We start from the raw sequence: 24,576 nt of genomic DNA on the forward strand, positions 1-24,576 counted from the left end.
AAAAAAATTACTCCTAATTGGAATCTTAAGAATTAGTCATATTCGCGTCGAATTTTGGTCACAGCATTACTTAAGATTGAATTAGTAATATAACAGTTATTTTACGGTTCTAAAATTTACTCTACCATGCAGTAACAAAAGCGACTCCAAATGACGGTATTTTTCCGTACAAAAAATGACGCGCCAAAAACAATGCATTTGGCGTCCTTCTCTAGCGCATATGTACGAAATGGACGCACACACTTTGAATGAAAACGTTGCACTTCACAACTTTGTATTGCATTACCACTGTTGACAATATTTTTTCAACAATTCTTCACATTTTCCATCGTTTTCTACTACGTTTTATGTAAATTTCTCTAATTTTTTCCTAATTCACTACACACATTTGCGAAGATTTTTGCCGTTCGCCTATTGCTGAATGAGCCATCCGACATGTCGAAAATTTTCCCATTGGATGGCAACAACACAAAAAAAATCTTTCAAAATTTTCACTAAATACAGTAGAGTCTCGCTATAGTCCATATTTGGTTCCAGATTTGACACTTGGATCGAACTATAGTCCATGTTATTTTCTTTTAAATTATCAACGACTTTTAGTATTGAAATTGCTCGACGGCTTCCACTTTCTTTGCAATTGTGGTACTTATCCTCGCTCTCTTCATTATGGATCACAATTATCACAACTACTCAATAAAGTTTGCCAGAAATATTAAAATGATTATAAAAACATTGCACGTCGCGTACTAAAAAACATAACCTAACTCAAAATCAGTACTTTTAAATCAACGGTCGATAAATTGTGGACTATAGAGCGATGGCCTATAGCGAGACTCTACTGTAGGTCTTTTCGACACAAAATTTTAATCACAGGATACTCCAGAGACTGGAGCAAACTCCTAAATCACAAAATTTCATTTTGTAAAAAAAATGTTTGTGTGTTTATTATGCAAAAAATTGCCTAATTTTCACTTAACTTCTGTCGGCACTGTACTTTTTCGAATCACAACACACATCTCTACTGAAGGAGCTTTTCCTCCCAATGTACACTATTATATTGTTGAGAAAACACGCGAAAATATCAATTACTTTGCGAATTCACAGCTCTGAATAGTTCTATTTGCCATTTGACAAGTGAAATTTCCCCTCAAATATATCCAGTGAGGAGAAGAATTTTTATTACTACACTGGAAGTCGGCGTCATATTTTAGTCGTAGGCGGGTAATTTCAGAGTTATTATGACGCCAAATGACTTCTGTAATTACCGTCATATTATTCCCCACTTTCCGTCATTCGTCTCTCTGACGACCGTCATAGGACCCGTTTTTGGAATCCAGAATACATACATCCAACGGTAATCTTACTCCAAATTGCTATTTGGGTGAGTCAGTGGAGTCAGTGCAACATTTTTTTAATCAATGGTCATAAAAATTATTTAATCAACTGCATGTAATGCTTTCGAAATATGGAATAGCCTCTATGTTACAATGAGGTGATTACTAAAATAAAAATATGGTCAAGCTGTCTATAAAAAATGATTAAATAGGATTTTATTGAACATACTCAAATAGGACGCAGTTCCGGTGTGTTGGGTGGATTAAACTCTTTCTGCACATAAATGACTCTATTATTGTCGTTGAACCATACGCAATCGTATCCTTAGCGTAGTGGTTTGATGCTAGATCTGGCCAAAACAATGGTGGAACATCATGGCTTCGATAGAGCGGTAGAAGACGTTTCTTGAGACACTCTTCGATACAAATCTTTAAACACGAATATTTCGTAAACTAGAAGAGATAGACCCCCCAAAGTTGGCATCAAAAAAAACTTTTTAGGCATGTTTTGCATGCAAATCTTTAAACGCTAATATCTCGTAAACTAGGAGAGATATCGACTTGCGGTTTTCGGCAAAGGTTATATATCGTATGAAAATTGCAACTTGGTGCATTGACCCCCACCCCCCACCTCTCCTTCCTTGCCCCCTTCCGACATTTTGAATAGCCCCCTTTTTTCTCAATGGCTCCGCCTCTATGGCATCGATCGGACTCAAATGTTGGTATGTTATAGCTGGGCCTTAGAGCTTTCGATCAATACCAAATTTAAGGTACCCCGGCCCCCCTGACCCGAGCTATAAGGGTCCAAAAAATTCTTGAAATAACTCAAAAATTCCTTTATACATCGGGCTGAAATTTTAGTATGTTGTAGCCGCTGATTATACCTATCAAACAAAAAAATACTTAAGTCGATCCAAACCCCTGACCCGAGCTATAAGGGTCAAAGTTCGAATATTGACCGGCCTCTATCTCCGGTTCTAATTAACATTTTGAGCTAAATTTTGGGTTTTTGATTTCTTCTCGATGAGCACTTTCAGATGGAAGTTCAAAAAGTCACCACAGGTGGCTCAGCGACAGCGTCAAAATCCATCAAAATTCAGACTCATTTTTCTCAAAAACGGCATTGTGAAAGTTAATCAAATTAGTATGTTGTAGTCCGGTCTAAGACGTTTCCAAAATGGGGCGTAAGTGCGTTGTGGTTATAATAGAACCGGAGAGTTCACAAAATTCAAAAAATCAAATCTCCGGTTCTATTTGACCGATTTTGATTAGTGAGGGCTTAAGCGAAAGATCTCACCAAATACTACAACTTTCTAGAACACTTGAACTTCGTGAGACCAATACCAAGGGCGCCACAGTCGAAAAACCAATTTCAATATCACATAACCTCAATTATCTCGACTGTCGCTGAACCGATTTTAATGATTACTTGGACATAATTGTAGGGGACATTTGTGTCTACATTTCGTCCATACATCATTTTTCGATCAGATAATGCGATATGTCCGATTTTGTCGTTTAAATGTGAAAAATTGATTTTTCCCATAATAACGCTTTCAAACCACTCAGATGCCAATTTGACTGCCTCTACTCCACCAAGACACTTAAAATAGGGTTGTAAATGCAAAGTCTCACAAAACACCACAATTCTTTGATATAGTTGAAGTACACCAAATGAACACTTGGGGCGCTCAAGTCGAAAAAACGAGTTCAGAAACAAACAACGTCGATTATCTCGGCTTCTGAGTAATCGATGAGATCAAGTTCTACTGCAAAATAATAGAGAACTTTCTGGTCTACGTTTCACCCATATATCACTTTTCTGTCAGTCCATCCAAATCCTTGATATTTTGGTTTAAATACAAAATTTGTATAATTTCACCAAATTGATTCAAGATAACTGAATGGCGTCCCCCAACTTCGGCTCTAAATCGAATTTGCATACATTCCGAGTTAGCTTAAGAATCTCACGAATTTCACCTACATAAGCCGGTTAGGTTTATTTCACTACTTATACCAATTTTTATTTTTTACTAACCATATTTTTACCAAGATATTACTAATGTGCTACAGACTGTTTTTAATGGTTTGAATAGATAACGGATAGAGGTTTTACTAAAGATCTTACCTCTCCCGAAGGTAAATATTTACTAAACCTTAAGCAGAACGGATTAATTGCCACTATATTATGCTATTCTGTCTAGATTTCTTCAGCAATCTCACCTGGTATAAAGTTATTTAAGTTATAAGCCTTGCCTCTGAAGATCTCATCTTTTCCTTTAAGATCTATTTATCTAAGTACAAGAAAATAATTTAATACTCATGCTTCTTAAGGCAACAAAAGCAAATAAGTAATAAAAAACTAAATTTTGTCACTAACATAATGTCTTTTAATTTTAATTTTTAAGATATCGATGGCCTCAAATGTATTTTAATCCTTTTTAATCTAATAGCAATAGATAAATAGGCCCATTTCACAATCGTTAGCAACTATTTTATTGAATTCGTTATCAATCTTGTCAACAATCCGTTAAGGCAAGTATTGTCTACATTTACATAAAATTTGTAGACAATTCCATATGCGTTGCCATGGTAAGGATTTGTTGTACTCTAAGAATCAGTAATGCCAGTGAAATTCCTTTGAAGTTACAATTCCCGGAACTTGTTCTAAAGTTAATATTTGTTTAAAATGAATTATTACGAATGCAATGGAGTAACACCTTCATCATCAACCGCAGCTAATGTTATTCTCCGGAGAGGTGAGTAAATTAATTCAAGTGATATAATAATTTATATTGCAATAAAACTGCAATTGCAGAAAATACTTATGCTGAAACCAATGTAAACTGGCTTTTGTATTTGATGTATGCAAGAAGAGATTTTTCCTACTGCAAACTTATTATTGAGGAGTACTTGAAGAAGAACTATGACACTGAATATCTCTATTTTGTCCAGGTATGTCCGGTGTTTCAATAATTTCTCTCAGTGTAACGTATTAACGAACTTTTTACGATATCTTTAAAATTTTTGTTAGGGCTTAATAGCAAGGGAAGAAGGGAAAATGCCAGATGCTCTGAAATCCTTTCAGAAGGCCATAGAATTGAATTCTAAGAATTCAGAGTATTTTAAGGAAGTGGCCAAGACTCTGTATAAAATGGGACGTTTTAAGCAGAGTTTGGATGTTTTTCTGAAAGCCGAGGCACTTCTGGACAAACCAGACCATGAACTCTACTATTTTATTGGGGATCTCTTGTTAAAGAATGTTGGACAGCCACGAGCTGGCCCAAAAGAGGCTAAAGAGTACATCGTGCGTGGCATTCAGAATGGAAAGCACCTTGATAGTTACAAAAAATTGGCTGAGATTTATCTGTCTGAAGATGATTTGCCCAAAGCTATTGAAATTCTGGAAAATAGCTTACAGTAAGCTCAAGTTTATTCACCTTTCTTTCAGTCTGGAAGGTAATCCTATTACTCTTTGCTCTCTTTAGGATTAATCCCGATGATCCGGGCACGTTGACTCAAATTGGTATTCTCTACCTAACTATTGGTGCTACTCAAAATGCTTTCGCAAAGCTTCTCGATGCATTAAATGTTGATGCAAAGTGCTCAAAAGCTCTCACTGCACTTGGAGCAATTCTTCAGGTATTAAATCAGAGTTTAGCACACTTTGTCAATTTAGCAATTCGATATTTTTCAGTCAAAGAATGATGTTGATGGAGCCTTGAACAAGTACAAATTGCTTAGTGATTTGGATCAGGAAGGATCAGAGATTTGGAGCAATATTGGATTGTGCTTCTACAAAAAGCAAAAGCTTGTAGCTGCTATTGCTTGTCTCAAGAAAGCTGTATGGATCTCTCCATTGAACTTCAATGCTCTCTATAATCTTGGATATGTCCTCTTGAAGGCTCACCAGTTTGCTAGTGCTTTTCATGTTCTGGCCACAGCTGTTAGCATCAAAAATAACCATGCTGAATGTCTCATGCTTCTTGGAGGTAAATTGCTATAGGGGGAAGTGGGGCACCTTTGAAAGTGGGGCACTTTTGAAATTGGAATTTTTCTCCTATTTTTAAATTGAATTGAGCCATATTATAACGTAATTTAGCTTCTCAATATGTTTGTGCAGCTGAATTATATCTCGATGAGACTCAATTTTATTTAAAAATAGTTGAAAAATCCCAATTTCAAATGTACCCCACATTCAAAAGTGCCCCACTTCCCCCTACTTTGAATTTTTTTGTGATCCTTACTTCACAATGCTATTATAAGTAATTATTTACATAATCTCACTTAAAGAGGTCAAAAAGGTTATAAAAGAATTTCAAACTGTGCTGGAAGTGTTTATTAGGCAGTTCTGGTAATGCAGGAAATACTGGAAGTCTTTGTTAGGTAGTGCAGGAAGTGCTGAAAGTCTTTCTTACGGCGTTATCACACTTGCACATTAAAATTTCAATGTGATTCACATTAATTGTCGCTTGTGAGCGTCCAATTATGTTATTTGTGTCTTTGAGTCACTTAATATTTGGGGTTTTTCTATTTATTGATAAAGAAGTGGACTTGGCCTGCAAAAATAAGTTTAAATTTACCTAAAGCATAAATATTTTTCACATTAAAAAATTAAAGAGAAAATCACATTAATTTTTGGCATTAATGCTATAAATCAATTAATATTAAATTTTGCGGGTCAAGTCTACCATTTTATCAACAAATAGATCAAATTTTGAATGTAAAATGATCCAAACACACAAATTACACATTTGGACTCTCACCAGCGACATAATGTGAATCATATTAAAATTTTAATGTGCAAGTGTGATAACACAGTTAGGTTGTGCTGGTATATGCTGGTAGATTAGTACTGATAATGCAGGAAGTACGGGAAGTCTTTCTTAAGTAGTGCTGGTAACACAGATAGAACAGGAAGTGCTGAAAGTCCTTGTTAGGGAGTTCTAGTAAAGCAAGAAGTGGTGGATGTCTTTGTTAGGTAGTAATTGGTAATACAGAAAGCGCTAGAAGTCTTTGTTAGGTAGTGCTGGTAGTGCATAAAATGCTGGAAGTCTTTGTTACGTAGTGTAGGAAGTGCTGGAAGTCTTTGTTAGGTAGAGCTGATGCAGAAGTGCTGGAAGTTTTTGTTGGGTAATGCTGGTTGTGCAGAAAATGCTGCAAACCTTTGTTATGTAGTGCAGGAAGTGCTGGAGTCTTTGTTGTATTTTGTTGTAAATTTACGTTTGAGTAAACAAAAATTAGCATAACAGGCTTCATTCATGTATTTCGTAAATATGTTAAAGTAGAAAGTTTTAGGTTATGTTAAACCTAAACGTAAAAAAAATTAAAACATCTTTTAAATTAAATTATATTAATTACTTTAACTGCATTTTGCGGTAATTTCATAATGAGTACTGGACGGGAATTCAGGATAATTACCTGGAATAGCATAAAATATGATTAAATATGATCTATTCCTTTCATCCGGATTTATTGGAGCAACATTTTCCTTTGCTCTTCCGAATGGCTATGGTTGCTCGAAAATGAAACACAACCGTTCGCTGGCTGGAACAAAGAGCTGGACAAGCGGCAGAGGACTTCTTCCAAATCCCCTGTCAATCCAGCTTTTCTCACTCTTCTCAATGATTAAACACTCGCGATTATTTCACTAGATATGTTTTCCTGTCGAACATTTTACAAACATTTACGAATAAATGACAAAATCTTACGAACATTTACGAACATTTACGAACAAATGTTTGTAAAAGTACAAAAAATGTTCGTCAAATGATCGTGTTACAAACAATGTTTGTGAAAAAAGTACAAACTTTTACGAACTTGTTTGTGGGTTATACGATTCACGAGCATTTTTTAACTCCACCATAGAAATTCACAAACATTTACGAACATTTTTACAAAATATTTTTTTCTGTGCATCGTCTCTTGAGAATCTGAGTATTCAAAGCAAAATATGAAATTTCTAGGGAAAACTATTCCTTTTGGACTGTTTGGGCAATTAATGAAAATTTAGAAATTAATGATAAGAATTTTATACCACTTAACTTCCAGATTTCTTTTAGGTTATGCAAAATATAACCTCACAATCTATATTAATTTTCGTTAGTCTTGAGTCACTCATTTCCTGAAAATATGGGAAATATATTGGAAAAATATGAAATGTTCGAAAATTTAAAGCCTTCTTCTATAGGGGAAGGTTTTGAAAGTTCGTATTAAAAAAGGAGTTCAAGATTTAAGATTTTTTACTGAATGCCACCACACACACCGAATCAATTATATCACTATATAAAAAAATCTCTTACTTATTGGGTTCATAATTCTGCCTCACAAAATTCCTGGAAGTCCTTGGATTTTCCACTACAGGAAAATGAAAATGTAGCGGCATTTTTTACGAATGTGCCCTGATTAACTCACCTTCGTACCACTTTTTCCCACCTCTGTAGTCATCATTTTCCCCGAAAACATTAGACCGGACACAAAAATTTGGGCATAAGTACTTAGATGGAACTTTCATCTACTTGTCTTCACCATTTGTATGAGGTATCACGTTTTAAAAATCAATTTTAAGCTATTTTTCTAACACATGTTTTTTGAAACTCGGAAAACCATTTTTTCCCTGCATTCGGACAGTCAGTTAAGAGCTTGGTTGGGTATGATTCTCTCATAATTACACCTATTGTAATCCTCGGATTTTCTCTAACATTTCCAATTAGTCTTACAGAACATATTTCGGACGTAACTAATTTCAAAAATGACCAGCCACCTATTTAAAGTGAAATGTGGGAATTTCTACTTAAAAACAAGAAAAAATTGAATGAGAAATACTTAAAATACATCGAAGTGGCAATTAAAAAATCACATCTACCATAAGCAGTTTAGTTTCATCACTGCACAAATCAAAAAGTAGTAATCACACCTATTGTAATCCTTGTTTATTTTCAAACGTCTCGAATCTGTCTTACAGAAATGCACCGCATGGGCAATGAAAGAATCACACCTACCATAAGCATATTCAGGTTTAATGTTTAATTTGACAGAAGTGAAATAATAACATCTGATGAAGTCTCATTTTGATGGGGAAGTGTGTGTTGTGTTTTCCTTCGAGATTTTAGTGAAAATTGTTTAATATCCTAAAATTTTCTTGTGAATTTATTCAGTGGAATCTCTGATGAGTCAAATATCCCGAGCGGCATGCACAGTGTGACACAAAACAGTGAGGAATTCTCAAATTCGGTGATCAGTAATTTTGACAGATGTTTTTACGAAGCTGCAAAATTCAATTTTCCTTAGCTGCAAGGGTAGTAATTTTTATGAATTTTCCTCCACCCACAAAAACGACCCTCTTCAAGCAAAAGATTTTCACGGTAAATATTAAGCCTAATAAATCCTCTATAACCTGGATTATAGTTGCTTTTTTCTAAAAAACACTTGCAGTGTGCAAAAATGCATAAAATATTACACATCAGAATTACGATTTCAGGCCCATTTTTTATTTTTGCCTTTTGGACCCAGGAAAAAGGCATAGGCTTCCAAGTTTGTCAGGAAATGTGAGATGTAGGACTAGCTTTTAGATTATATGTCCAGTCCATGGATGATATTCATTTAGTAACTTGAAAAAAATCAACTTTTACGAAGCTGCAACACTACGAAGGTGCAAAACCTTCCCCTATATACCTTTTTCTTACAATTTTTTTGTCCCCCCCCTCTTTAAGCCCCTTGCTCAGGTTTCAGATCTTAGGCCTATTTTGACCGATACCCTGTCCAATAAAATATCTAAAAAGGATCAAACTGTCAATAACTTAAAAAATAGATATAATCAATAAATAACGGAAACGGACTACAACACACTTAAAATCCACTCCTATGAGTGATTAATAGTCAAACTAACTCGACTAACCTTTTTATAAAATTTTTTCGAATCTGTTTGTGGCAAATGCTCACGTATGTTTCATTAATCAAATCATGATAAAATTTTGATAGTGCGGTTTAATTGGATTTAAATCAATGTTTTTAATATGATTAATTTTGACAATATCGGGGAAAATTCTCCACAATATTTAAATTTATTATTTGGTAAGCATTTTAGTCATGATATGAGATTAATCAGAATGAATCACACTAAAGAAGATTACTACAAAATAGTATTTCATCTGGTTGATTTTCACATCGAATTTCAAAGCTTTGCATATTGATTTGCATCAATAATATTGAATATTTTGGATTATGTAATACAAATTGTTAATATTTGAATTCTAGCATGCCTTCGGTATCTACACGACCGCCAAGGAGCTTTTGTGGCCTTCGAGAGATCAACAATGCAACCTGATGCTCTCAAGAATCCCTTAATTTACCTGAATTTCGCCATTTTCTGCCACGAAGAGGGAAAATACCAGCAATCTCGTGTTTATCTAACGAATGTGATAAGAATGTCTGAAACAGCTAGTATCCCAACTGAGGTGGGTCGAAGACTGTTTCCTTTTCTTATTACACCCACTCATTATCTTTATTATTGTAGTACATAGAAGCAGCTCAAACACTGAGCGGCCTTTTGCCGCCAGAAGACAAGGATGAGACCAAAACAGAGGAGGATGCTGAGAAGGAAATGGCTAGAATTGAAATTGAGTCTCAAATGCTAAAGGAGAGAGATTCATCCGCCTTGGGGCTAGGGAACGCTTCTCTTGTTGTGGCAGATGAATTAAAAGAAGATACAGAGGATGATGGTGATTTGGTATAAAAAAAAGACAAAAAGAAATAAATTAGCAATTGTTATATTTATTTATAAATAAACATTCCTTAAACTAATTTGCTATTGTCACGACAATGTGCATTTCAGTGGGCTCACAGAGAAATGTACAATGAGGTGATATATCTAGCTTTTTTTATGGTGTTTTTCTTTGGTCCTTAATGACCTACATGAGAGAAGGAAATATTTACAAAACATTCACTATTCTATTTATAAGTTACTGCATCAATACAAATTCATTGGGCTTATATTACAAATTTATAATTGAATTTCTCATTCGGCTCTCTAGAGCTTCTTTTCATTTAAAATCTAAAATGGGTTTTGTGGGGGAATTTGCAGAGCTTCCTTCACAGAATTCCTTCACACTCTAAAACAGTGGAACATTCGTTTTCACACTCCTTAATTATTTGTTTATCCATAGAACTTTAATTGCTGGAGAGGTAAGTATCGTTGCATAAGTATGAATCTTTGGTAGCAAGTATTTGTTGTTAATAAAACGGATTACTATATTGAAGCTAAATTCATTGCGTTTAAGTCTAAATATCAAAATTATCAATTTGAATACAATTTTTTTTTTTATAAAATTTAATTTTTATGTTCTATATTATGCTTAGAAGTAGACAGTTCTAGTAAGTCCGCCTTAGAATAATTTAGTTACTCTCAATTTGAGGACTATATGGACTGTATCGCCTATATCACATTTTAACAAACTCAATATAACAATACTACAATTCAAATCTTCTGAGAAACCTTCACATTTTACTCTACGGCTGAAATTTAGGCCACGCCCTCTTTAGAATTGATTAGTAACAGAGTGAAAGTGTGGGCTTATTCCGAGTTCTGGATGAAAATAACCAGCAAGAAAATATTACGATTGGCTATTTTAAAATTAATAAATAATCGAAATCTCAGACATTAGATATATTAAATAAATAAAAATAGGGGAAACTAGGGCACCACTGAACACGGGGTTGCACTGAACACTGCGATTTTTTAATTAGATAGACTTCAGAGGACAAGATCTGTATGAATTCATAGATAATATAGTGATGCTTGTCCACTGAAGCAATGATCGTTACATCCCAAGTAGTTTAGCAAATAAAATCAGTGTTCGGTGCTACCCCATTTTCGGCGGTGTCCCAGTTTCCCCTACTTAGAAATTTAACAAAAGTAAAAAAAGCAGTCTCCTTTCAAATAGTAGTTGATAAACTAAAAAGTGAAGTGAAAAATTGAACTTGCTCCTTAGTTCTAGGATAAATATTTAAGCGTAAAATCCAGTTAAATCTTCAAATTTGTCTTTAAAGATTGAATATGTATTCTTTGACAAAACATCTCTAATTTTAAAGTGTAAAAGGAAAATGGGACAATGCAGGGGCATGCCGTTTCCTATGTTTCCCATATGTTTTTAGCGTGCCGAAAGAACTTTTGAGTTTATTAGCTGTTTTCTGTCATTGTAGAATGAATTAGTAAATAATACTAATACACAATAAAATCCAATTTAATAACGAAAAGATAACCGTAAACCCCAAATAGGCAACCTACGTAGTTTTGGAGATATCTCGTGAAATGTGTACGAAAACAGGAAAAAATTGACACTAAAACTGGTCGCATTTTTCAGAACTAATGTCAGCCCCCTGGGACAATGTATGGGAGCTAGCCTAATCCTTCTCCAAAGATGAGACTAGGCCCATTTTGCAAGTATTCGTATATGATTTAAAAATGGCCAAGACCCAAGTCAAAAAGCACTGTCATACCTTGGCAAATTAACGATATCCTTAACAAAATCTACTACTTTGAAAAATAAATTCTCGAAAACGGCTCTACCGATATTAATGAAATTCAGTTTAATGACTTCAGCTTTAAAGAAATAATTTAATTTAATTTATATTTATTCCATTAAAAGTACAGGTATATACAATTTAAGTAAGTGTTCCAATTTTGATTTAATTGCTACATCTTTAATTCAGAGTATATTATAAGTATTAAACAGAGGTTTAGAGTAGAAGAATATATAAAGTAGATTTAGGTGACTTTTACTTAATGAATGATATTTGACAGATTAGCAATATTAGAATAGAGCTTTTAAACGCTGATATTAACTGAATTTAAACTTGCTAACACTAGTTTAGCTGTTGGATCTCTGTGTGAGGTGATAAGCGGCAGTTCTCGATAAATTTCAATTGAAGTTTATCGAGGAAGGAGTCGATCATTTGAACATTTGCCAGTTTGTGCAAGCGGTATGTTGAATAATCTCGCGGTTTTTTATACATAATTTTAAGGAACTTGTTCTGGATGCTTTAAAGAAAGGCATTGTATAAATGAGCAGTAAAAAGTTAAAATTGAGCAGTAACAAAAAAATTGAAAGAGTGATATTATCGTCCAAATTTTGGCAAAGGGAAAATAAAGGGCTTTTCATTCTATCTGCAACAATTTTAAATGTTAAATATATAAATTAGACCCATTTTTGTAAAGATTTCAGTTTTTTACTGACCATAATTAGATATTTTACTGCTCATTTTGAATTTTTTACTGCCCATTTTGAATTTTTTACTGCTCGTTTGTTTTTTGCCTTAAAGAAATAGTTTTAGACTTTATCCCTGATTACTTCGTTTGGTAGCTCTTATACAAACTAATCGTGTTTTAAAAGCCATCGAGCATTATGCCCTAGACACACTTACGACTTAAGCCGAGAGACGACTTAGTCGAAAATGATGGAAATGTAGTTTAATCATTATTTCTAATATAATTACGCTAAGTCGTCTCTCGGTTAATCCTCAGGTCTGTCAAGGCCCTTACAGAGCAATAAAATGAAAACTTTTCTCGTCTGATGGGAAACCATCGGTATTTTTTAAGCATGCTCTAGTGGTTTTCCTACTAGTGGTCCAGTGGTATTGGGGTTGGTCCCGGAACAACAGTTGTTACCTTTGGCTGAAAACTTTTCGATGGTATAGATTTCATTCCCAAGCGAGCATCAAATGCTAACCGATTTCAATTCAGCTGAAATATTAGCTGAATATTTCTGACCTTAATATGATACTCCCGGGGCAGTTGGGGCAGTTTCACTTCTATATATTTATCGTTAGAATTTTTGTTCGGGAACTGCGGACCGATCAGCTGATGGACACAGCAAAAATATCCTGAAAACGCTACTGTTTTCATGTAGCTGTACCCGCTGAACCGTGACGAAAGGTTAGACTGTTTTTCCCATTGTCCTTTTTTCGGCCTTTAAGCACAAATTAAAAAAGTCAAATTTTTGTATATTTTCTTTAATTTTGATGCTGTCCTCAGGGGCCCATCAAACCTAATAAAAAGTGAAGCTATTTTTCACTTCTCCTTGTAAAAATTTTGCAGCCATTGCATCGTGACTTAAACAAATTTGCTCGTAGTTCTTGTATTATTTCGGCGAGCATTATGAAATATATATGTATTTTTAGATAGCTTTTAATGCACGATTTCGAAATATATCAGACTGATAAGTCAATTCTCTTTAGGAAAAAACTTTCCAATAGTCTTCAGTGCCCCTATGCAAAAACGTATAGAAAAATGAAATGTGAAGAGGCCCCTGGCTGTCCTAGAAGACCTTTCCTGTAGCATTATTAATTCCTTTCATAATTACTGAGTAACTCTTTTACCAGTTTTTTTTACACGATACTTCATAAATTTCTTTCATTTTTTGCGAAAATTTTAGTTTAAAAATTCGAAATTGTGTTTGAGTCTCCGTAAATTAACGATATTTTGTGTAAATAGAGAATTAGTTAGAATTTTAGTAAGAGAATCAAGCTCCCCTTGTGGGAGCAGTCAATAATTATATTTATTTAACCTTATATTTGAGATTACACACTTATCTCACTGACCGATTTTAAGGATTTTCATTGCAGAATATTAGTTAAGCTTAAGCTTTTTCCAGTTCTTTTAACACTATTGAAAATAGATGATAACATTTATAGCTTAAATACAAATAAACTGAATAAGTAACAAAATTTCGTTTTGTTTAGAATTTTCCGTATTTGTATTTTATATCACATGATTATTGTTCATTATCTACGGGCGTGGCTTAAATCATTGAATTATCAGCGCTCCATACTCATTTACTAATGGAATTGTTATAGATGTTTATTCAAAGTGTATCAAATACAAATTCAATAAATCTAAACAATCAATTTAAATTTATTAAATTTTTTAAATGACAAAGTTTTCAATTTCACCTGGCCAAAATTGCTGAAAGGGGCGTGGCTATAAATCCCTAATTTGTTGAGTTTTAGTAACAAAGCAAAATATCATTTTTATTCTTCAGTAAATGTGATAAAAATAAGCAAGTTCGTCTAACTTTAAATAATATTCACATTTAGATCTATCTTGCTACCAAAAAGTCAATATAAGAGTAATGTAATGCCTCTCAAATCGGTATTTCACAGCCAGTATTAATAACTCTATGGTTCTGGTGAAAGAAAATTCTTTAAATTCCCACTTTGTATTTTCTTTGCTGAAATACTTTGCGAGAAATACCTTACAGCACGAAATCGCTTTATACAATTAAACTCTCTATCTCTGTAGCAATTTATTTAATTCCTATCTGCTTAATAAGTTATCCATTAAAATTCTGAAGAGTAATCCTACTTTGTGATGTTGCTCCAGGAGCTAGACAGGTTCAATTAAGCTCATTTCGTTGTTATCGCCAGGAAATTCTCTCATATTTTTTTTAACGCTGCAAAATAGATTTGGTAATTTAGGAAGAGTTATCACGGATAATTCTTTCGGATGAGCCTGCTGGCGAGGCAGGGTGATTGTCAAACAAGGGATTTATCCTGGACACGATCACTACTAGGAGCCACGCAGCAGGGACGAAAGATTCTCTCTAGTCAGACGCACGTTGTCGTTAATCCGGTGACTTTGGTCATCTCAACCCCATGGGGAGGATGCTTGAAGAAGACAGCTTTGAAGCTTGTGCGGAATTGCTTGGACATGAGGCCGTAGAGGACAAAACCTACGGCAGCATTGATTAGGGCTAGGAGATCCATCATCTCGCCGAAGAGTGTGTAGCAGCGCGTGAGAAAGCACTTTTGTAGGATGCCACTCAGAAGGCCCAGAATTCCTTGAGGGAACTCCGTTATGAGGAAGAGGAGCAGCACAGCCACCAGCAACATTGTCGTTCGGTCTGTTCTACGATCTGACCGAGGAGGTCTGCAAATTATAAAATATTGGAGAAGAAAACAGAAAGTCCTAATTATTCTTTAGAAGCTCCTGAAATAAGTTTAACATTAAAAGGGGGCGTGGTCTGAAAATCATTTTAGACCACGCCCTGTTCAGGGGCCCATCAAGTCTAATAAAAAGTGAAGCTATCTTTCAGTTCTCCTTGTAAATATTTTGCATCTATTGCACCGCAACTTAAACAAATTTACTCATAGTTCTTGTATAATTTTGGCGAACATTATAGAATATGTATTTTTAGATGGCGTTTAATGCACGATTTCGAAATATATCAGACTGATAAGTCAATTCTCTTTAGGAAAAAACTTGCCAATGGTCTTCAGTGCCACTATGCAAAAACGTATGGAAAAATGAAATGTCGAGAGGCCCCTGCCCTGTTAGTATAAACGGTTAATAAATTTATGTGCTTTAATTCTGTATTCTAATCAGGCAATTGTGAACCTTTGAATGAATATTTTCGTTACCATGCTCCAAAAATCGTAATCTCTGTTTTTTGTAATTGGACTTTCTTGGTTCAAAACCTAAACAGTATTGGAGAGCTATTCATCAACCAATTGCATAAAATCAAAATTAGATTAAACATGTTAGGATTGGTTCTCACCGATCATGAACTAATAATTTTTCTTTAGACAATCTACTAGAAAGCGCGAAGTATCTGAAGAATATACAAAGAACTGTGAAGCTCATCTTTTCGAATTAGGATTTCACAGCAGAATGTAGAAACTTTTAACAAAAAAATGTAAAAGTTATTTAGACCACGCCCATTCTGCCCATTTATAAGTACCATGAATTTATTATTATATATTTTACGCAATCGTATTTCAAGTTTTTTTCTAACATTCCTCAAAATAAGGAACTTCTTGACAAAGAGACAGTGTTGGGTAATTTTATATAAAAATTATTAATTTTTCTATTGGAATTTTTGTAGGGGGCGTGTCCTATTTTCTATGAATGAAACTTTTCTTTTAGCAGTAAAGAACTCTTCTTTTGTCAAAGGGTGAAAAAATTTGATCTTACTGAAAGCTCGAGCGCTTAAAAACTAACATTTTCATTTATAATTTACTCATCCTCATTTAAGTCTTTTTTATGAACCAAAATTGTGAAATACCCCTTGAAATTTAATGTATAATATTGTAGGGAAAACCACTAAAAATTCCTTACTTTGTGCCATTGAGTGCAGTAGCTGCGTTGGAATTTATAGGATTGGTGTAGCCCTTAAGTTTAACTTTTCTCTTGGCTGCCTTATAGAGCACCCGGATCAATACAAAACTGATCACAGTGAGAATTACACAGGGTAGCAGCTTGATGAGAATAGAGTGCATCCAGAAATTGAACCTAAAGAGAATCAAAGTCATCCCAATGAAATATATTGCAAATTCCTGGTAAATAGACAATAAAGTACCGATAGAGAGCAGTATCCTCTTTAGCATCCAAATGGTAGAGTAGCACATTCTTGTTGTTCTCCTCGATGGTCTTCTCGTTGATGCGGAAGACAAAGTACGTGGGGAAGCAGAGAATTGGCGGAAGGATAAAGGATATGAGAATTGCCTCGTTGCAATGTGATAATACACAAGCGGCGAAGGATCCATGAGGATGCCTGAAATACATTAGAGAATACCTAAACACGTTTTAATTACCATTCTTTCCATTTTGTGGCTGAGGCATCTCAACATTTTGGCCAGGCCGCAATTTTCTCACTTTAGTTATCTCGTGCAAGGAGTGAGAAAAGAACAGAAGCGTGTTGCGAACGTAAAATTGTGACGGAAGTTGATGAATAATCACGGAAAAACATATAACTTTCTACAACTTAAGACTTCCAAATACAATTTACATGGCAGCTATTAACTCAAATTGCACCTTCAACACTTTTAACTTTGACCTGGAGGCGTGCTATTGCTCGTCATGAGAATCTCGAAATTAATTTTCTTTCATGTTAAATGTGACAAGGGTGACAAATCAAATTTGAGCTGAGTTAAAATATATACAATTCTGCCTCTATAGTTTCTTAGAAGCTTTCCAAAATATTATTTACATGACATACACTGAGAAAACTTTTTTTTTTAAATATATTACATATTTAATATCTACATTTTTTCACGTAATTTTACAACTTTTTAGGGATAATTTTTCTCATGAGGATAACTCTAACCTCTCAATGTATGCACACATAGTATACATTTGAAATTTTAGATTACCAGAGGAAACACATAAACATGACATAGGTCAGGCCCTGATATTAGAATTTTCATTTCAATTTAGTTAATTTCTTTTTAATAGTTTAAATGTTTTAAAAAAAAATGACAGTTTAAAATTGAAAATTTTTCTCAAATAATATGAATAAGGCTTTAAACATCCATTTAAATATTCAATTCTAAATGATTTATCTCAGAATAAAAGGTTAGGGGAAAGTCGTCTGCCTTTAAATGCAGCAGCCTTCAAATGTTGCGATTTTTTCGTTGTTCTCAAAAGCATAAATTATATTCTATTAACTATTAGGTAGCTATCCATCATCCTCACAAATCATTAAAAAATGGAGAGCCTAGCTTCTATTTCCTAGATGCTAGATCAAAAAAAATGAAAATGAGCTCTAAACTGTAATTTTGATGTTCCACAAATCATGTGATTTTTCATAGTAAAAATCATTTTACAAATAAATCTTCCATTGTGACACATAGAAGGTTAATCAGGCTTAATATTTCTGTTAATACATTTTGGTTCAGATGACACAATTTTTGTGGGTGGCAAAAATTTGCAAATATCACCCTGCAGCAGCCTTTAAATGCTAATGTCGTGTGCCTTTAAATCCTATCTTTCCATACATCAAAACATGTGAAATCGAACTCCTACTTTTCTCCGACGAACGTCATACAAATATTTATAACCTGCTATCTTGCTCCGACCGGGATGTTTCAAATTGACAATTTTCAACTTCAATGGCTTTTTCTTCCAAATTTTCATGTGCAAAACAGTTCTTCAGAAAAATGTGAAAAAAAAGTTATTGTTTAATGTCTTTTGACTGCAGTGATGATTTTAGTGAGTGCGTTAGGCTTCAATCTAATCATTTATAACCCATTTAGTTTTATTGATTCAATATTCTCAGTGAAAAAAAACATTTAAAGGCAGCTGCCTCGCGTTTGAAGGCAGACTATGCCAGCTGCCTTCATACAAATCGACATCACTTTTTTAATTTCCTCAGAAGGAAAAACTGAGGACTTGCGAGTGCTAAATGAGGTAATCATATACGCCGAATGAACAAGAGAATTTTTTGGTGTAGTAGAAAATAAAATCCATTTTGTGGATTCTTCAGAAAAAAATCTTAAATTTGGAACTCCATTTTTCGTTTGAAGGCAGACGACTTTCCCCTATGCCCAACGCACAATAACTTTTGTTTCGTAAACATGTTTTTGTCATTTCAACGAGAGTGAATGAAACCGAGATCTAGTTATCTCGCTCTCTCTCATAGGAAATTTTGAAACATGTTTACATACAAAAGTTATTGTGTGTTGGGCATTATATTTTGATGAAATCAGATAGTAAACAAAGTCTCCCATTCTATGCTTTACTATGGCTGCCAACTACTCAATCATTGATACGGATTGGCCCTATTAGAACGATTGATCGTCACCAATTAGCCGATCTTCCATTCATGGTTTACTTGCTGATCATAACACTTATTCATCCCTAGTTTACTCTTTAAGGACGACTGGGTCACCGGTGACCCAAAAATTTTCCTACGGCAATCTAAAGTCATATTTTACTTCAAAAAGCCAGGAAAAATTATTTTTTCTGACCCTAAATTTTTGACCCTCTCGTCCTTAAAAAGGGTTAAAACAAAACTGTAATTTCATTTCTATTTATTTTGGCAAATTTTACAATATTATAAATTTTGCAAACTCGTATAAGAACGTAACTGAATTGTACTGTACATATTCGTTAAGGGGTTCCGTGGGTCCCGTAAACTAAAAAAACAGTATATTTTCTTAAAATTTTTTCAACACTATAAAAAATTTATATAAGTTCTTGAACATAAAAAATCATTTAAACTCAATTTTAGAAAAAAAATAATTAAAAACTTTAGAAATTCAATAGTTGCGATATGACTCTTTGAGATCTTTTTTAGTAAAAAAAAAATATTTTACTATAGGGTAAATTAAGCTAATTCAAAACTTGCTCCAAATGGAAACTTTTCGTTACTCTAAATGGAAACGTCATTTTTTCCATGATAAATACAGTACTAAATTATTATTAATATAATTTTCTATACCACAGTTTCATTATTTAGTTAATTTTGCTCCAAATAAAGCAAAAATCTATTCATATTCACAAACTTTAATTTGTTAATTTCTCAGAAAAATTAAAAGTGTACCTTTTCACCTTTCTCTTGTCTCCATTTGTATTAATATGTTTCCAATAGAAGCATTTTACGCTCGCGTATTTTTCTTATATTTAAGAAGTTTTCAAATTATATTTAAAGAATTTTCACTAAGCAGTAATATTCTAGAAGAGTCAAGGAGCAAATTCATGTATTTCTCTTCAGAAAAAAATATGTACTTAATGTTTTGAATCTTCTGCCAAAATTAAAGCGTATACAAATGGTTTTGAATTAGGACATTTACCCTAGATTCATCAGAAGTTAAAAAATAAATATTTCCTGTCAGGAAATAAGTTAAACCATGGATAGTAGGATACTGTGGATAGTATGGGAAAGTACTTTCTCTTCAAACGTTCATGCCTTCGAATAATGGGAATTTCTATTAATTTTCCTATGAGACTTAAAAGAGAAATTATTGTTCTGCAAATTCATGCTGATGTGTTTCCTTTGTATAATACCTATAACCCTTATAACCTTTAATATTTTTAGTTATTGACAATTCAGACTAAATCTATATTTTAAATTTATTCAGGTGTTACATAAATGTTTACCTAAGCTTTTGACTGAATGTCAACAAATGATATAATTAAGTTTCCAACAGTTTGGCCTTTTTTTTCTAAAACAATTTTTAAGTATATCTTTTTAAATCATAATTTAATAAGCTGAATTAATTAAAGAAATTAGTAATTTTGAGTCATTGCTGCCAATATTAACTACGAAAAGTATTCATGCTTATCAAAAATATGATTTATTTACTTTTAATTTGCTATATTAAATTAAATTATAATTACTATTTAAAATTAATATGTATCAGCTTTAGTTTACGATTGCCTTAATATATTCAGTCTGTTACACATAATTTTCCTCTGAAAAATAATAAAGTCTAATGAGAAATAAAGCTTTGCGTTAAATTTTGTTGGATTATGAAATGTCATTTAGATTTTTTTACTATAATAAATCTCCTCTCAAAGACTTCAATGAAAAAACGTATTAGAGTATCCGAGAAAAAAATTCTTGAAAACTTTTCTTTGGGTATTTGAGAGAATTCCGGCACTGACATATTAATGAGGAAAGAAATTCTTTGAGGAAATAAGCTCTTCTCAAACTTATAAAAGGGAAGCCCTTTGCTTGAGTGAGCATTAATTTGCAATAAGTTCATTGTAGGATAAGTTAATTATTAATATATTGTAATTTCCGTTATAAAGGATATTTATAGCATCATGGAATTTCAATTTGATACAAAAGACCATGGAGATAGTTACCATGATACTCTGTCGACCCCACTCAATATGACCTACGCATTCTACGTGCCCTTAACTTTGCTAAAGTTCAATAAAAAGTTCTTGTGCTAAAGATGTCCTTGTTGTTCTATGCTGAATTTCCTATAAATCTCTTTTATATAGTTGCTATTTAATTGGATACGCAAAGAGTTTATAAAGTAACTTTATGAAAAGACAAATGTGAATATCAAACTGTCGTACTTATGAAATTCCTACGCTTGCATAATGATTTACTCCAGTGATTTATTTATAAACAAATTTTTGCAGAAGAATTGTTAAAATTCATGCTTAAATTCTACCTACTTCTCAATGATTTATAGTTACAAAACTTACGTATACACTTCTATATAAAAATAAGAATCAATAAAATTATCCTAATTTACAACAATAAGTATTTATCAAAGTATCTACATTATTACAATTTAGTTCAGTATCTACAAATGTTCGAAAAGAAAAGTTATAAGTGTGTTTTGTTAGTGTTTCTTACTTACTTGATGGCAATATATCGCCAAATTGCAAGTGTGACAGTCAATGAGATGGAAATTGTGTGGAGAATTTGTGATAAGTGCATATGAAAGAGTAGATAAACAGCCCAGGAGTACTTAAATTCTCGCTTTCCTGTGAATATTTTAAGAATTATATATGATCAATCAAAATTTTAATTTTTTATTCAAATTAACTAACATTTTTTAAATTTTATAAAAAGTTTAGTATTGTGTTCAGTGATGATACTTTAAGAAGTTTAAAAAAATATATTTTACATAATTGAAGCATTGTCGTAAACATAGTTAGGGTAAGTGTGCCAAATTCCGGCCAGGTTGCAATTTCGGCCACCTTTTTTGTTCCTCTAATTTCCATGAACTTTTAGATTTTACGTACTCTAGAGATTATACAATGCAAAAGAATAACAAAAAATGTAGCTTCGACAAACGAGATGACGTGAAAAAGGCATTGGAAGAATTCCTGAAGGGCAAGGAACTATGAGAATGAAGGTGGCCGAAATAGGGTACCAAAGCTGTGTCTATATTTTTATTCATTTTAAAATGTATTGAGAATGATTTTAGAGTAAATAAAGACGATAAACTCTTTACAGGGTTCCCAGCAGTTCTCTTTCAGAAGAAAGAATAAAAAAAAATCAATTTGAATTTAATATTACATTTCAAACTTAAGACTTTGACGCTTGCATGCAACTATGCCGAAATTTGGCACACTTACTAATTTTTTATTTAATTATTAATGTTAATAAATTTAAATGTTCCCACTAGAAGCGAGTTTTGAATTAGGATATTCTACTTTAAGTAAATTGATGGTACTGTATTTAAGGAGTATCATCACTGGGTGTCATTTTCTCAGAAATGAAACAATATATCCTTCAGGAGAATAGAGGATGTTATGTCCTTGTGTGCTCATGACAGACAATACCTTGCAAATTACCTGGGAATATGAGGTACATGTAGGTGGAAAAAGGAATATACTCAATCATGACTATCATATCGGTGACCGCCAACCATTTCAGGATGATGTTAATGGGCGCTTTACACATCTCCTTCCGCGTCAGTACGATAATATTCAGAATATTCGCAATTGTGCCAAAGATACAGATCTGCAATTAGTGAAATGTTCACAGTGAGGAGCCTTAAAGCGACATGTTAATATGATACTAACCACAAGAGAGATGTACCCGTGAAACGACCTGTAACCCGTGAAGATATTCCTCAGAGTACCCGCGCAGTAGCTGGAGCAGTCCCTTTGAGCCCCTATTTCTCCCAGGAGACGCACAAACTCATTCACATGGTCTTCAGTGATATTGTAGTCTGAGAGAATGTGATTGGAAGCATTGAGGTATTTGGAGAGATTCTGGTGGAGAGCCAAAGGAGTTTCTGCATTCTCCGGATGCATCATTGTGTCTCCCGTAAATTTACTAACATGCTGTTGGATCAATTCCGTAATATTTATACCACTGGTCATTCTGACATTTTAGTGTTACTCATCAAAAATTGCGTCTCTTGATGGTCAAGGAGAAAACTGAAAATAGAAAAGAATTTCGTGCAACATTAGGCAAATCAATAAATCTTAAATTGATCTTGAAAGATATGTTTGTCTTCACTTTAAGTAGGGTGGATTGATTACTTTTAGCCCACATTCAATGTTCACTAACGCTAAGACGGCGGGGGGCGCTAACTGTTTTTTCAATTGCTTAAATCGTTTCTGTGTTTTCAAGGGATTTAATCTCAATAGCACACATTGTCATTCTAAATAAATAAATATAAACAAATAAACAAATAAGGACATAAATTAAAAGATTGTTTTTATTTCAGTTTGAGACTTCCATTAACCTTTTAAGGAGTATTGGAACACTGCACTGGTGTCCCATAAAGAAAATAATTTTTCCCGACTTACCTGAATTTATGTTTTTCTTATATTTGTACGTAATTGCAAAGCAGAAGGTTGAAGGAATCTAGAATATTTTTTGCAAATCTCCAGCTATTTGCTATATAGTAAACTTTTAAGCTAAAAAATGACGAATTGTTAAATTCTCATATTGAAAATTGATTTGAATTATTTTTTATACTTCCAATTTTTTTAAGCAAAACCGTTTTGAAAAAGAAACTATAATACTCAAACATAATATTTTTTATTAGAGTGAAAATTAACGGTCATTGGTATAGTCTGAAAACTTATTTAAATTTTTGGGCTATTTTTGTCCCTATCGTTCATAGAGACAAAAAATACACCAAATCAGAACTCTGTTGGCTTTTCGAAGGTTAGATATAAGACGTTTCATAAGTTTTGTTTATCGATTTCATTTTTATTGCTGATTTTCGGTCAGCGAAAACTGTCTCGTCGTTAAAGGGTTAAGGTCAAGATTCTCAGAAATACTAATATGTTGATGGTTAACTTCTTTAAAAAAAATAGCTTATCGGTACTTTTTACTTAATATGACTTAAAGAAATTAATTTGAATTTCAATTTTTTTTTATCAAGGAATAAGAATCAGCAAATAAAAAACCTTTTTCTTTTTTAAGATTTAATGATTATAGGGTAAATGTGGTAAATGTCCTAATTCAAAACAATTTCCAGACGCTTTAACTTTGACAGAAGATTCAACACATTAAGTTCATATTTTTTCTGAAGAGAGTTACATAAATTTTCTCCTTTACTATTCTAGAATGTTACTTTTTAGTGAAAATTCTTTAAATATAATTTGAAAACTTCTTAAATACAAGAAAAATACACGAGTGTAAAATGCTTCTATTGGAAACAAATTAATCCAAATGGAGACAAGGGAAAGTTTCTAATTGGAGACACTGTAAGTGAATCCGCGACGAAAGGCTTCCAAAACCTTGTTGAGTTGCTCTTGAGTGCAGAATTTGTTCTTATTCTCGGTTTTTTCTCCTTTCCCATCTAAAACAATAAGAAAATCTCTCCAAAAAATCATATTTCTGGGATTTCCTATTGAAGCATTTGTAGATACTTCAAAAAAACCCTTTCTGTTCACGAAATAGGTAATTATTTCATTTGAAAATTTCACGTACTGTTAACAATAAAGATTATCACTGAATTTAACTACAATTATCCAGAAATATGACATTAAAGTTAAACAAAACCAATAAACAACAGTCTTATTGCGTTTTTCATT

General features: G+C 33.2%; 2 protein-coding genes across 5 annotated transcripts in view; one reads left to right on the top strand and one right to left on the bottom strand.

The window, feature by feature from the left end:
• The first annotated feature begins 3,969 nt into the window (after nt 1-3,969).
• Nucleotides 3,970-10,093, top strand: LOC129804829 (Bardet-Biedl syndrome 4 protein homolog). Its single transcript, XM_055852463.1, has 7 exons — nt 3,970-4,093; nt 4,153-4,289; nt 4,369-4,754; nt 4,823-4,976; nt 5,032-5,326; nt 9,591-9,790; nt 9,850-10,093. Exons 1-7 carry the CDS (start codon nt 4,024-4,026, stop codon nt 10,066-10,068), a joined length of 1,461 nt encoding a protein of 486 aa, XP_055708438.1. The 5' UTR covers nt 3,970-4,023; the 3' UTR covers nt 10,069-10,093.
• The window catches only part of LOC129804832 (G-protein coupled receptor dmsr-1), a 156,656-nt gene continuing 142,166 nt past the window's right edge, over nt 10,087-24,576 (bottom strand). The window contains exons 4-9 of one of the 4 annotated variants that reach the window (XM_055852470.1): nt 22,603-22,962; nt 22,372-22,540; nt 21,429-21,555; nt 16,688-16,903; nt 16,447-16,620; nt 10,087-15,258 (exon numbers count right to left, since the gene is read on the bottom strand). In XM_055852470.1, coding sequence (XP_055708445.1) covers nt 14,937-15,258; nt 16,447-16,620; nt 16,688-16,903; nt 21,429-21,555; nt 22,372-22,540; nt 22,603-22,905 — 1,311 coding nt within the window. In that variant the 5' untranslated portion in view covers nt 22,906-22,962 and the 3' untranslated portion in view covers nt 10,087-14,936. Of the gene's footprint in view, nt 15,298-16,446; nt 16,621-16,687; nt 16,904-21,428; nt 21,556-22,371; nt 22,541-22,602; nt 22,963-24,576 lie in introns of all 4 variants that reach the window. The other 3 variants (XM_055852471.1, XM_055852469.1, XM_055852468.1) reach the window with 3 other exon arrangements.

Source organism: Phlebotomus papatasi, chromosome 2, assembly GCF_024763615.1.
Source record: "Phlebotomus papatasi isolate M1 chromosome 2, Ppap_2.1, whole genome shotgun sequence".
Taxonomy (NCBI): domain Eukaryota; kingdom Metazoa; phylum Arthropoda; class Insecta; order Diptera; family Psychodidae; genus Phlebotomus; species Phlebotomus papatasi.

Bases quoted from the DNA above. Each gene is read 5' to 3' on its own strand.
- LOC129804829 (XM_055852463.1), top strand. From the start codon at position 4,024: ATGAATTATTACGAATGCAATGGAGTAACACCTTCATCATCAACCGCA. The intron at 4,094-4,152 runs GTGAGTAAATTA...CTGCAATTGCAG, and splicing joins TAATGTTATTCTCCGGAGAG to AAAATACTTATGCTGAAACC. The intron at 4,290-4,368 runs GTATGTCCGGTG...AATTTTTGTTAG, and splicing joins AATATCTCTATTTTGTCCAG to GGCTTAATAGCAAGGGAAGA.